The following is a 13,638-nucleotide window of genomic DNA, read 5'->3' as shown; positions in this document are numbered from 1 at the left end:
GCCACCACAGTAAATCAGATAACAATAAGTGTATTAAACAGCAAACATTTAAAAAAAAAAAAACAAACACATTATTTCAGGGGAAGGTGGTAGATAATCAGTATTACAAACTCCACAACCCTTGAGGGGCAGAATGACTTTGATGCAGCAGACCCACATGAAGAGGGTAAAAAAAAGCATTTCGGAGAAAGGAGCCGTGTTTATAAATGACATGGCAGCTCTTTTAAAGTGAATGTTGAATCTTTATTGACAGTCAGTATCAGTTTAATACTAACAGCAGCACAGGCAGCCAACAATTTCCACGACAGGGATACACGCTAAACATATGCAGGGTTGCCATCTGTCACGCATCTGGCGTGACTTTTGTGCTTTTTGATTCACGCTCACGCAAGAAATCTTTTGGCAAGTCTGTTTTACAGTAAGTCAAAAATGCTCATTAAAAAATATATTATTTGGAGCCATCTATTCCCCTGTTTGTCTAGACCCCGCATATAAGACGATATCACTTTTTCCGAAGTATTCTGAGGGGAAAAAAATTGTCTTGTATTCGGGCCAACACAGTAATTGAAAATATAATGTTTGTGTGCTCCGATTTTCAGATTGACTTTAAATGATCGCAACAGATGGATGTTCCAGATAACATGCGTTGGACATTTTACTTATTATGGTTTGTGTACTGAGGAAAAGTGGTTATGATGGATGGATGGATAGTTCATAGACTATGTTTAGGAAGGAAGATTTCACAGATACTTGGTTTCATTGGCTTTTGGTTCAAATAAGCACGAAATGAGTCTTATGGGTGTAATTCTACCAGTGCGACTTAAGACTCATTTCGTGGTGATGGGTCACATACTGTATCACTCAAATGTACATTTGCATGGACCAGCAGGACTGAGATCATGTCAAGTGCATTTGAACTTTTAGGAACCCAAAACTGTTGTTTGTTCTTTCCTCTAAGGGAACAAACAAAATTGGTCTCAAACAATTTTTGAAAACAAGCATAATCCCCAGGTTTACTTTGGAATATGTTAATTCCCTGTCTGCACACCAGCAGCAAAGGTGCCCAAGTTTGCCAGCTAGATAAATTCTGCTTTCCACCTGCTGCAGCTTTCTTTGTATGTTGATATTTAAATAATGAATTCATTATTACAACCGCTCCTGATTTAATAATCTTTGTCCGGGCATCTGTTATAAACTGGATGCACAGTCATTCTCTTCTGGCAGCCAGTCATTTTTAAAAGTGACCTTTGGCAGTCTGGTACTGGATTGTGGCTAGATGCCGATCGGTTCGATCCAACTGCAGAGCACCAATGAGGCTCTGGCGTCTTGCGGATCAATCCCCCCCCCACCTTCCTGAGTGACACCACGTTACAGCCCGTGCATTGCAGCGTTTTCGAGTTCCTGCGCTCCTGTTTCCTGCCGCCCCGTTTTGATCCCGCCAACCGGTTGCCCTGTCAGCCGTCAAGTTTCAGGTCAGCGGACACGCTGGTTAGCCGTGTTTTAATTGGCAGGAGAACCAGGAGGCATGACTTGTGGGCTTAAGCTCGCCGGCTTGCTGGGTGTAGCATCTCGCTTCCCCCTTCGTGATTTACAGCCGCCGCCGTTGAGTCACAGAGAGTTTCCCGTGACGATGATCACATCCAGCGGTAACAAGCTCACGTGGCACCGGCCTCTTCCTATCATCACGAGTACGCCGTCTGACGACGATAATCATCGTTTTATGTGTCATCCGTCTCCATCAATGCTATTCGTACTCATCCATCTATCAATATGAGAGCTCATATTGCCTATACAAACAGTTCTCTGTCGGGGGGGGGAGAGCTTATCTCCTAGGTTTGCGTTTGCATTGTAAGCTGAAGACTCTGTGATGTTTGTACACCTCTGTCCAGATACCAATTTTTCTGCTAACTGCTTTTCCTGGTTATGGACATGGGGGTGTGGGGGGGGGGCTATTTTTGGTATCTTAGGGCTCAAGGCTGGAGTCTACCTTGGATGGGATGCCAGTCCATCGCAGGGCACATACATGCACAGACTCACACACCATCATAAATTAGGGGCAATTATAGTAGATGCCAAGATGTACTGCATTTTGGACTGTGGGAGGAACCTAGATTACCCAGAAGACACCTGAGTTACACAGGGAAGACATGCTTTCCTTGAAGTCCCAAACCAGGATGCATGGCGCAGCAGTACCTACCGAGCCACACTTCCCAGTGATCCCTTCCATTAAGAGGTCGCAGTGAAATAATCTGAGCATGACAAACCGTTGCCCAGGTTAGAGGATGGCTGCCGGTGTTGGAGGATCAGGGTGGGGGAGATATGGATAATTTAGCTGGGGATCAGTGCTATATCTGATGGCCACTTTCCTCCCCTATAAGAGGCTGAAGTGCCACCTATTTTTAGCCGTTGCGAATGAGCATAATGTTTTATTCCTGCAAATGAAGCCATCCCGTTAATCTGTGGGGTGAATGGGCCATGCGAAGGCACATTAATCTTCGGTGCCCCATAAAACCGGCCGTTTCCGGGGGAAACAGCCAAGCAGCTGGCGGGACAGCCGGAGCGACGGCCAATCGCTTGACTCGCGGCACGGCGTCGTCAGGGAGCAAGGCGCCCGTGTGGAGCTCGTGCGGAGCCGCGCATGGATACGTGGCGGGAGGGCACTTTAACGGATGACCGGCTCACTCTTCATGTCAGCTGGCCTTCCTCATTCTTCCAGTTGCCTGCTTTTGCGGAGGGGGGGGCTTAGGGTGCCTCGTGACACTTCGGGAATCTTTTCCAGATGGTCCGTGCTTAACGGCCTGAGTCGGGTTGGGCTGCTTTGTCGCGCCGCACGCCATGTTGGGGGAGCGATGGGAAGTTATCATACTCCCATGGCTGACTCTCGGGGGGTGGTAGGACAGGTAGAGGGGGTAGAGGAGCCTGTCAAGGGTGACCCTGTGCTTGGGGAGCATAAAAGGGTAATGCATATAGAGAGGCCATTCCTGTCATTAGCCATCCTGTCTGTGATGGAATACGGTCTTGAATCCCATCTGGCCATACCCTCATACCCTTTGTGCGCCCATTGTTCCTCCATGCCCGGCGGCGCATGTCGACCACAGGAAGCGCTCAGGCTCCATCGGTGCTCAGCAAAGGGAAGGGAGCCGCCTTGATAGGCAGCTGTAGCTCTGAAGCCCACAGGCGTGTTACTATCCAGGACGGAGGTTTAATATCGGGCAGCGTGAGTAAAACCAAGTCTTTCTCTAGACTTCAGATGTGTCAAAAATGCGGGGTGTTCGGTAACATTTCTCTGGCGTATGTAGCTGAGAAGGAACTGCATAGAAATAGAGGTGAATGCTGATTCATTCTTCACAAAAAAGATAATGTATGGATTGATATATTGCTCAATACAGGTTCTTTTTTCAAGTTGATCCCTCTTGTGGGAAATCGTGTATTCTTAATCACGTATTCTCACCAGTATCTTGTTACACCGTTTTCACACCCTTTGTACCCCACTGTCCCTCCTTTCCTCGTCGGTGTCCCCTGCACATTGTGACCTTTCACATGAACTGGAGAGTCTTGTACTGTACGATGCTGATTTGGGGAATTTAGATGTAGTCTTCCATCTTGTGTCACAGGATTGTCATTGCTTATACAAGTATCTACTGGACCAGTAGATCTCCCCCTCCCCTTTAAGGGAAGAGTAAATGTTGTTCTATTTGGCCGAGACCATTGATATTTTGATAAGTAATCTCCTGTGATTTAGTATTTTTGGGATAATATCTGTATCGGGGGTGGCATGGTGGTGCAGTGGTTAGCACTGTTGCCTCACACCTCTGGGACCCGGGTTCGAGTCTCCACCTGGGTCACATGTGTGTGGAGTTTGCATGTGGATGGCCCGAAGCCTACCTCAGCATAGGCCTACAGGCGACCCGAAGCCTACCTCAGCATAGGCCTACAGGCGACCCGAAGCCTACCTCAGCATAGGCCTACAGGCGACCCGAAGCCTACCTCAGCATAGGCCCGTAGGCGGCCCGAAGCCTACCTCAGCATAGGCCTACAGGCGGCCCGAAGCCTACCTCAGCATAGCCCGTAGACGGCCCGAAGCCTACCTCAGCATAGGCCCGTAGGCGGCCCGAAGCCTACCTCAGCATAGTCCCGTAGGCGGCCCGAAGCCTACCTCAGCATAGGCCTACAGGCGACCCGAAGCCTACCTCAGCATTGGCCCGTAGGCGGCCCGAAGCCTACCTCAGCATAGGCCCGTAGGCGGCCCGAAGCATACCTCAGCATAGGCCCGTAGGCGGCCCGAAGCCTACCTCAGCATAGGCCTAAAGGAGGCCCGAAGCCTACCTCAGCATAGGCCCGTAGGCGGCCCGAAGCCTACCTCAGCATAGGCCTACAGGCGACCCAAAGCCTACCTCAGCATAGGCCTACAGGCGACCCGAAGCCTACCTCAGCATAGGCCTACAGGCGACCCGAAGCCTATCTCAGCATAGGCCCGTTGGCGGCCCGAAGCCTACCTCAGCATAGGCCCGTAGGCAGCCCGAAGCCTACCTCAGCATAGGCCCGTAGGCAGCCCGAAGCCTACCTCAGCATAGGTCCGTAGGCGGCCCGAAGCCTACCTCAGCATAGGCCTACAGGCGACCCGAAGCCTACCTCAGCATAGGCCCGTAGGCGGCCCGAAGCCTACCTCAGCATAGGCCCGTAGGCGGCCCGAAGCCTATCTCAGCATAGGCCCGTAGGCGGCCCGAAGCCTACCTCAGCATAGGCCCGTAGGCGGCCCGAAGCCTACCTCAGCATAGGCCTACAGGCGACCCGAAGCCTACCTCAGCATAGGCCTACAGACGGCCCGAAGCCTACCTCAGGATAGGCCTACTGGTGGCCCGAAGCCTACCTCAGCATAGGCCCGTAGGCGACCCGAAGCCTACCTCAGCATAGTCCCGTAGATGGCCCGAAACCTACCTCAGCATAGGCCTACTGGCGGCCCGAAGCCTACCTCAGCATAGGCCCGTAGGTGGCCCGAAGCCTACCTCAGCATAGGCTCATGGGCACTAGAGGCAATTTACAAATACTGATTTGCCTATCAACATTTCTATGAACTACTGGGGTCCCAGAAGCAAACCAGAGCAGCATGTGAAGAACATGCAAACTGCATACTCTCTGAGCTACGGCTGAGAAAGGTGCTCTGAACTTAAAAGTTAGACGTTTAGCTCCCTCTAGTGGGTATATTACTGCTTGCAGCCTTTTCCCCGTTACCATTGGAGTAACTAATGGTAACTTCGTCTTACTGCAGGTAAACTTTGGCCATTTAATTAGATGAATTCCCCAACTAATAAGTGAGAAAATATTATCTTAGCAAATTTAGTTTGTGATGATTGATTCTCGGTTATTCTGTTTGTTTTGCAGATTCTTAATCGTTCTTGGCTGTTTAATATTATCCATATTAACCACGTTCAAGGAACACGAGGCACTGTCCGCCTACTGGCTCGTCATACTGGTAAGCAGCTCGTTTGTCTGTGTGTCTGACCCTGACTGCCCTTTTGCATGCCTGGGTCCATTTACGCCTTTCCGTTGGATCAGATATGAATGACAGCGCAGTCTCTGCTTGTACCCATCTGGCCACACTCTCCGGGGGGGGGGGGGGGGGGTGTGCCTCCTGAAATGTGGATTCAAGATGCTGACTGTGCTTTGCATCTTCACCTGCGTTCAGGAGACCTTCACGATTTTCATCTTCGGCGGGGAGTTTGTTCTGCGGATCTGGGCGGCCGGATGCTGTTGCCGATACAAGGGATGGAGGGGCCGTTTGAAGTTCGCCCGCAAGCCCCTCTGCGTTTTAGGTACCCATGACTGAGTGGACGGGGGGGGGGGGGGGGAGGCATATGCTGATTTTGCTGAGTTCAATGAGTTCTTATTTATTCGGATCTTTTTATACTATTTCTGTTTTACGTCGGATTATGTATTTCCTTTTGAGGGCAGTTCAGGAAGCAGATGTCGAAAGCATCTCATGTCAGAAGTACAGCGTATTATTGTGTGTGCATGATAAATAAAACTTTGAACTTGAAGTTAAATGTGACACCTTTCACGGATGCCTTACGATAAAGCCGTCTTGAAACTCTGAAAGCAAAATCATGGAGACGCTAGAAAAGGCTGGGATTCGTAATTACGCGCTTGGCCGGTGCCATCATTAGTAGGATGTGATTGAATGAAGATGCTTAATTCGTGCCTCAGGCCCATAAACTGGAACGAATCGTTTTATTAAAACACACGTGAGTCAGTTTAGAACTGCAGAGGAGAACACTGGCCGACTGCAGGCCGAAGAACCTTTGGTCCTGAGGCCAGCACTCTTGCCACTGTGTGGAAATTCTGCAAAATAAAGAATCTGCCCAAAGTAACGTAGCACAGGCTCTGCAGGTGATGTTGGTCACCCTGCTGCTGCCTGACCGTGTGTGTGTCCCTGTCCGTGTGTGTGTCCCTGTCCATGTGTGTGTGTGTGTGTGTGTGTGTGCTCTTCTCATCTCTGGCAGACATCTTCGTGCTGATTGCATCGGTGCCGGTGGTGGTGGTGCGCAACCAGGGCAATGTGCTGGCCACATCTCTGCGCAGTCTACGTTTCCTGCAGATTTTGCGCATGCTGCGGATGGACCGCAGGGGTGGAACCTGGAAGCTGCTGGGTTCCGCCATCTATGCTCACAGCAAGGTATGGTTCCCGGCCCCAGCCTTTCCCCACCTAACCCCACCTGCTCCCGGACCCGGCCCTGCTGCCCTCCACTCCAGTTTCCTGTCGAGTTGCGGTTCTGACGCGGAACAGCCCAAGGTTGCTTGCCGCTGTGAGGTTCTTCCCCTACCTAGCACTCAGTAGTTACGCTGTGAGGCTCGCTGTGCTTTCATCCAAGTAGGGTGTCTTTGAAAGTACATGCAACTTTCCCGACGTCCTGCCACTGAGATGCTCGGCGCCTCTCGTTGACGATAACTGCACTTGATCGGTCACAGCTGACGCTGGCTCGTAAGGGATCCGGCCCGGATCCACGCACTGACAGCTCTTCCCCTGCTCCAGGAGCTCATCACAGCCTGGTATATCGGCTTCCTCTCCCTCATCTTGGCCTCCTTCCTGGTCTACTTGGTGGAGAAGGATGACATCACCACGGACACAGTGGACCGAGATGCTCCGACCGCCCAAACCCCCCAGCAGGACTTTGATACCTATGCCGACGCCCTCTGGTGGGGCTTGGTAAGAATGCATGGAGACTTGGAACCGTGGGGTGGTGTTCATGTTGTGGTCCAGTAACCAGTCATATGCTTATGGAGGATTTGATCTTCCGAGCCCCACTTCTCAGCCTTTGTGTCCCTCCCCCACATAACTGGTAAATGGACAGAGAGGCAAATCGAGGAAAGAAGTTCTTGTTCTTTTTCATGTAGTCCTTCTAAATTGAATTAGGGTGTCTCCCTCCCTTCATAAAAACTCCTGTGTCTATGTTCCTTGTTGGGGGTGGGGTGGTGGTGTCTAGAACAAGAATAGATGAGATGTACAGTGGTGGACATGAGTTGTGTTTTGGCACGTCCATTGTTTTAAACTGGAAAAGATCCCAGAGAACATGTGTAGACCTCTGTTATGTGAAGAGTAACATACTGTGTCAGAACGGCAAGAAGATTTTCCAAATGAAAGGCTGCTGCCTCCATGATACACAAGTTCCAAGTGCCTGGTGACTGGTTCCAAATGAATCAGTCACTGTCACATTTACAATAGTTACTGTTACACTGTTACATTTACAATAGTCACTGTTACACTGTTACATTTACAGCAGTTACTGTTACACTGTTACATTTACAATAGTCACTGTTACACTGTTACAGTTACAATAGTTACTGTTACACTGTTATAATTACAATAGTTACTGTTACACTGTTACATTTACAATAGTCACTGTTACACTGTTACAGTTACAGTAGTTATTGTTACACTGTTACATTTACAATAGTCACTGTTACAGTTACATTAGTTACTGTTACACTGTTATAATTACAATAGTTACTGTTACACTGTTGCATTTACAATAGTCACTGTTACACTGTTACATTTACAATAGTCACTGTTACAGTTACAATAGTTACTGTTACACTGTTGCATTTACAATAGAGACTGGTTCCAAATGAAATGCTGCTGACACAGTGTCTCCATGGCACACAGATCACGCTGACCACCATTGGCTACGGGGACAAAACACCCAAGACGTGGGCCGGCCGGCTCCTAGCCGGCACCTTTGCTCTCATCGGGGTCTCCTTCTTCGCACTTCCTGCCGTGAGTGACTCTGCCCGGCCGTCCTGTGCTTCCGATGCCTGCATACAGGTGGCGCTGCTTAGGTCAGAAACAGAATGAGAACTCACTTTATTGCCAGTTTGTACGAACACACATGTTTGTGGTCCAGTGCCAAACATATGATTAACAATGTAATATACAAGAGAAATGCTTAACAAGACACTGTACAAACAGGAATATGAATAAGAATAAAAAAATGTACAGAAGATGATTATACAGAAGGCACAGTGCAAAATGTATGTACGTTTATTGTAGTGCAAGTTGAAATGATATGGCACATATATCATAGGTAGCCAGTTTACTGAGCAGTGTTCTCATAATTTAGTTTTTTTTTTTAATTTTCATCTTTAAAATGTATTCAGTTTTCCTTTGAAATTCAGCTTAGTTTTAATTAGGTGTCTGTGTGGTTTTGCTCGGTATTATTACTTTTCATTTTTGAAGATGTATTTCTCTTATGTTTTTATTAGTTTTTTAGTTTTAGTAATTTATAAGATAAATAAAGAACCATAAGTTGTTGAGATATTTTATGTGTCTGATGTTTAGAGAATCCTATATCTCTACACTGCACATTATGTACAAATGTCCTCAAAATGGGGTCCTTCACAAATTAACATCCTCCACATATTAATAATAATAATTAAAGATTATATCATTACTTTAGCAAAGCAAAGCAATGAACTGTTTGACAGTTGTAATAAGATTTTTTTCCAGTTAGTTTCGAAAGCAGCGTTTATAGTTTATATATAGTTGTACTTTTTAATTTTATTTTAGGATTATTTAGTGTTTGCATCCAAGATAGGCTCTGGACCCCCCGCAACCCAGTAGGATAAGTGGTTTGGAAAATGGATGGATGAATTATTTGGTGTTATTCCTATTTGTAAAAATGTTACCTTATAGTTTTAGTTATTGCATTTGTTAACAGTAATAACCCTGATAACAAGGGGGTGGGGAAACAGGAGCGGGTGTGCAGAGGGAGGGCTTGGGGTATGAGACCCAGCTGACTGCAGCATGACGATGGACGTACTCCTACATAACAGTGTGCATACTCCTACATGACAGTGCACGTACACCTACATGACAGTGCACGTACACCTACATGACAGTGTGCGTACTCCTACATGACAGTGCGCGTACTCCTACATGACAGTGTGCGTACTCCTACATGACAGTGTGCGTACTCCTACATGACAGTGCGCGTACTCCTACATGACAGTGCGCGTACTCCTACATGACAGTGCGCGTACTCCTACATGACAGTGCGCGTACTCCTACATGACAGTGTGCTTACTCCTACATGACAGTGCGCGGACTCCTACATGACAGTGCGCTTACTCCTACATGACAGTGCACGTACACCTACATGACAGTGCGCGTACTCCTACATGACAATGTACATACTCCTAATTGTAGTTCCCAGCTTTCATCGATGATCATGGCGAATTATGCAGTCAGTATGGAGGGACTGGTTTTAATGAACTTCTGGCTGATGAGTAGGGTGTATTCTGCAGGGCATCCTGGGATCAGGTTTGGCTCTGAAGGTCCAGGAGCAGCACAGACAGAAGCACTTCGAGAAGAGAAGGCACCCAGCCGCTGGACTCCTCCAGGTGAGAGCCGTCCTCGCCTCCCCATCTGGATTTGCTCCCTGTCCTCCAGATCTATGCATTCATAAAACTGCACCTTAAAACCACCTGGTGCATACACAGTGTCTTAGGGGAAAGACTGTAAGGATCATTCAGTGACGTGTCCCTGAAAAGGAGCTTAGAATATCAGTGGAGTTTCAGTGTAGCCCATACTGGTTGGTTAGCTGTAAGGGTTAGTGAGATATTGTCCTTATAGCGGTGGTGACCTCGCGGAGATGCTCCGATCAGCATATCTGCCTCCTCTCTGCAGTCCGCCTGGAGATACTATGCCACCGATCCAGCCCGGGAGGACCTCATCGCCACCTGGAGGTTCTACGAGACCATCATATCCCTGCCGTGCTTCAGGCATGTAAATTTAGCCCCTCCCACTCATCTGGTGGCCACACTGGGTGGGGCACCACTGTCCCACTGCCAAATCCCACGTTTTCGTCTCGATATCCGAATATTTCATATTCATGAGTCACGGTAAAACCTTTATTTTCCATCATTTGCTTGCATGTGTTTATGTCATTGCATTTCTTGTGTTATTCTTTTATCATTTATGCATCTCTCTACATTTGGGGGATAAATCGATCATCAGAAATGAACTCATGATCATATGATCATATTTTATTCGTGCATCTGTTGTTGTGTGGTGTATTTATTGTGATTATTTTTTTTTGTTGCTTTACACATTGTCTGTGCATCTTTTTTTTGGCGTCTAGCCTGCATGAGTTGGTTTAGGCAGAAGTTGACACTTTGGCTTCCGTTTAAACCCTGGACTCCCATCGCAAAAAGCGAGAGCTAATTTTTGAAGGTAACAAAACATAGCATGGCTAAATATGACATTAAATTTGTTGTAGTATGTCTGCGCTGGGGGGGGGGAGGCTGGGCTGTCTCAAAGTAGCCCAAAAGCTCCCTCAGATGACCGGAGGTTCACAGATAACTGTGGGAAAATTTTATCAAGCGTAACGAGCGACCAGAGTCTCAACCCTGGTTCAGATACTTTTCACGAATGGAATGATTGATGTCAGCAAGCTGGGAAACCATTCACACAGTGTTTTACAGCTAAATCTACAAACCCCAGCAAGCAAAAATGAAGCAAACCCTTTTTCCTGCTTTCTCCTGCAGGAAGGATCACTTAGAGGCAATGACCAGGTGAGTCAGTTTGCGCCCTGTGTGCTCCTGTGCATTTCAGGTCCCAGGTGTGGGTTTACCAAGCACTGCTTTAACCAGTGGCTTCTAAAGCTCAACAAATGAATTTACAGTACCGGTGTTGTGGTAATAACACAAAGGTCATGGGTTCAAATCCCTAGGAGATCACATAAATTATAACTCCTCTCTGTAGCACAAGTTGCTTTCAATAAAAGTGCCGCATAAAACGAGTGAATATGAAGGTGCTGCAGGACTACTTTAATGAGATAAAATGGTTGAATAAGCCCTGGGTTATCGCTTGACCTTGGCGCAGTATGAACCATAACAAGGACTCTTTTTGCCCTTTCAGTCAGGCATTTTCCAGCTGCTTATCCCAGGTTGCAGAGGGCCCTGGAGCCCGGCACAGGGCAGGGATACAACCTCGAGGAATGCCAGGCCATCGCAGGGCACATGCACACAATCACAAACCACAGGCGATTTAGACGTCAGCATGCCAGTTCCGCTTATATGGTCTGCATGACTTTGGGTTGCGGGAGAAGAGGAACACGCAACGTGGAGGGAAGCGTGCAAATGCCACACGTGCAGGGCTGGGGGTGCGTCTCCTTCCCCCAGTCCTGGAGCTGAGCATTGAGCTGACGGAAAGCGTAGATGGGCGCTCAGATTAATAGCTACAGGTGTCACCAGCAGTGGCTGTTTTTGTACATAGCATGCGCAGTGTAAAGTCATTGAAGTCCCATTACGTTAAAGACATTGTGTCGCATTCTGTTTTCTCTGAAATGAATTGCACTCTCACTGGAGACAAAAATGAATTGCATTCCTAAAATACGTATCTGTTAATACCCTCCCTTATTATTTAATGCCTGAAATGGTCTCACGGTGAATGGCAGCTAATGACCATTAAAAGTGTATTAAATATGAGACAGAGACTCGCTCTTCCTGTTGGCTAATGATGAATCCATTCATGCTCATGAATGCAACGGCTGTCTGGCAGGAAGATGTTCTCCCCGGATCGTGTCCTGCTTGGTGATGAATGGTGGCCGTGCCCTTTTGTGAAATACTTACTTCATACTTGTAAAAGTTTATCTTTTAAGTTGCTGTCCAGTGCTGCCCGTGATTCAGTACTTGCCAATATTTACAGGATGTCCCACTGGAGAGTGTGAGAGGGGAGAATAGGGTCATGATTGATTTGTCTTAATGGGGTTAAATGATTTACGGCAGCTTCCCGATTAATTTTACCCATGTAAGTGCCTCGTATTTCTGCCAAGAGCGCCGCACTTTGCGTCATCGATTTATTCCCTTCATTTTGCATCTCGTTCGTGTTAACGCAAGGTTGGTTTAATTAGAGAAGCAGCTTGCGTCCAGTCACCGAACTCTGCCGTCTTCCTCGTCTGTGAGCCAGCGCTCTGCAGAGAGAGTCTCTCGTCTTTATGACCCTCTGTGGGAAACCAGGGAAGCTCTTCCTTGTTGACCGTTTTTATTAAGAATGACTTCTGCCTCCTTCCTAATGTCCTCCATCTGACCCAAATATCCATGATTTGTTGTTGGGTGCTGGGTGCCCGACTCGGGCTTGAGAAAGGCACTGAAATCACATGAACCAAGCAGTTCCATAGAGCCCTTGAGTTTTCAGCGCCCCCTGTTAGCCAGGATGAGTCACTACCCTGGTGTGATTTTTATTTTATTTTTTTTTGAGTGGGGCCCCGGAGAAAGGTAGCGGCAGCGTGCTGTGGCGGTCGTGCCTTCGCTCGGAGAAGAAGCCGCTGGGTTTAGAGATCCGAGCCTCTGGCTTTTACCAGAATGCACTTCGGAGGCCTTGTAAACAGAAAGCTTGTCGTTCATACTGTTTGGAGTCAGCGATCTGGTCAGAGTCAGCTGGTGAGGCCGTAAGAAGCACTATCCGGGAGCGGCAGGTAGGCCACTTGGGAATCGGTCCACGTGAACTCTGCTGCCTTTCAAGGGCTGCTTTGGAAGGAGCTTATTTTACATCGCTTATGCCCATATAACACTGGGATCTAATTTTCCACTCTTTATGTAGCACAAGAGCTAGTCAGTGGGAATTTCATTGCCCCCTCTCTGTGCACTAAAAGCCCCCCATTCTCTGCACTCTCAGCACCTTAATCTCTTGCCTTTATGCTGGGCAGGAGATAGAGGAGTATATTGTGTTCACTGTGGGAGCAAAAGTAGGAGAATGCTCCAGTCTCTTCTCGCCCCCCCCCCCACCCCCCCACCTTCATCCAGAGGCCGAGGGTTTTATTGTACAGCGGCCGTCTCTGCCAAACACTGCCGGCAGCTCCAGATCCAAAAGGGTCCGCTTTCTCCCGGACTCCAAATCCGACCCCGGGGTCGGGGGGTTGAGTTACGGTAACGGGGCACTTTAAGTTGGCAGTAAAGCAGATGGCAGTGGGGGGCAAAGCCGGGAATCCGCCGTAACTGCGTTCCCGTTTAAAAAAATACATAAATAAGTAAAATGACTGCTTTTGGGGTGTGCAGCATCTGACTGATTTAAAATTGTTTATGATTATATTATTGGGACCTTCATTCTTTCAGGGCACTGCAAACCGAACCTTTAGAGAGACT

General features: G+C 48.0%; 1 protein-coding gene across 1 annotated transcript in view; it reads left to right on the top strand.

The window, feature by feature from the left end:
* The window catches only part of kcnq3 (potassium voltage-gated channel, KQT-like subfamily, member 3), a 65,149-nt gene that overhangs the window by 44,841 nt on the left and 6,670 nt on the right, over positions 1-13,638 (top strand). The window contains exons 2-9 of the mRNA XM_049011559.1: positions 5,383-5,473; positions 5,687-5,813; positions 6,501-6,673; positions 7,031-7,204; positions 8,162-8,272; positions 9,799-9,894; positions 10,181-10,275; positions 11,041-11,067. Coding sequence (XP_048867516.1) covers positions 5,383-5,473; positions 5,687-5,813; positions 6,501-6,673; positions 7,031-7,204; positions 8,162-8,272; positions 9,799-9,894; positions 10,181-10,275; positions 11,041-11,067 — 894 coding nt within the window. The remainder of the gene's footprint in view (positions 1-5,382; positions 5,474-5,686; positions 5,814-6,500; positions 6,674-7,030; positions 7,205-8,161; positions 8,273-9,798; positions 9,895-10,180; positions 10,276-11,040; positions 11,068-13,638) is intronic.

This window comes from Brienomyrus brachyistius, chromosome 4 (genome assembly GCF_023856365.1).
Source record: "Brienomyrus brachyistius isolate T26 chromosome 4, BBRACH_0.4, whole genome shotgun sequence".
NCBI lineage: Eukaryota > Metazoa > Chordata > Actinopteri > Osteoglossiformes > Mormyridae > Brienomyrus > Brienomyrus brachyistius.
Note: the sequence above shows the minus strand (reverse complement) of the source record. Positions and strands in the feature narration are given on the sequence as shown.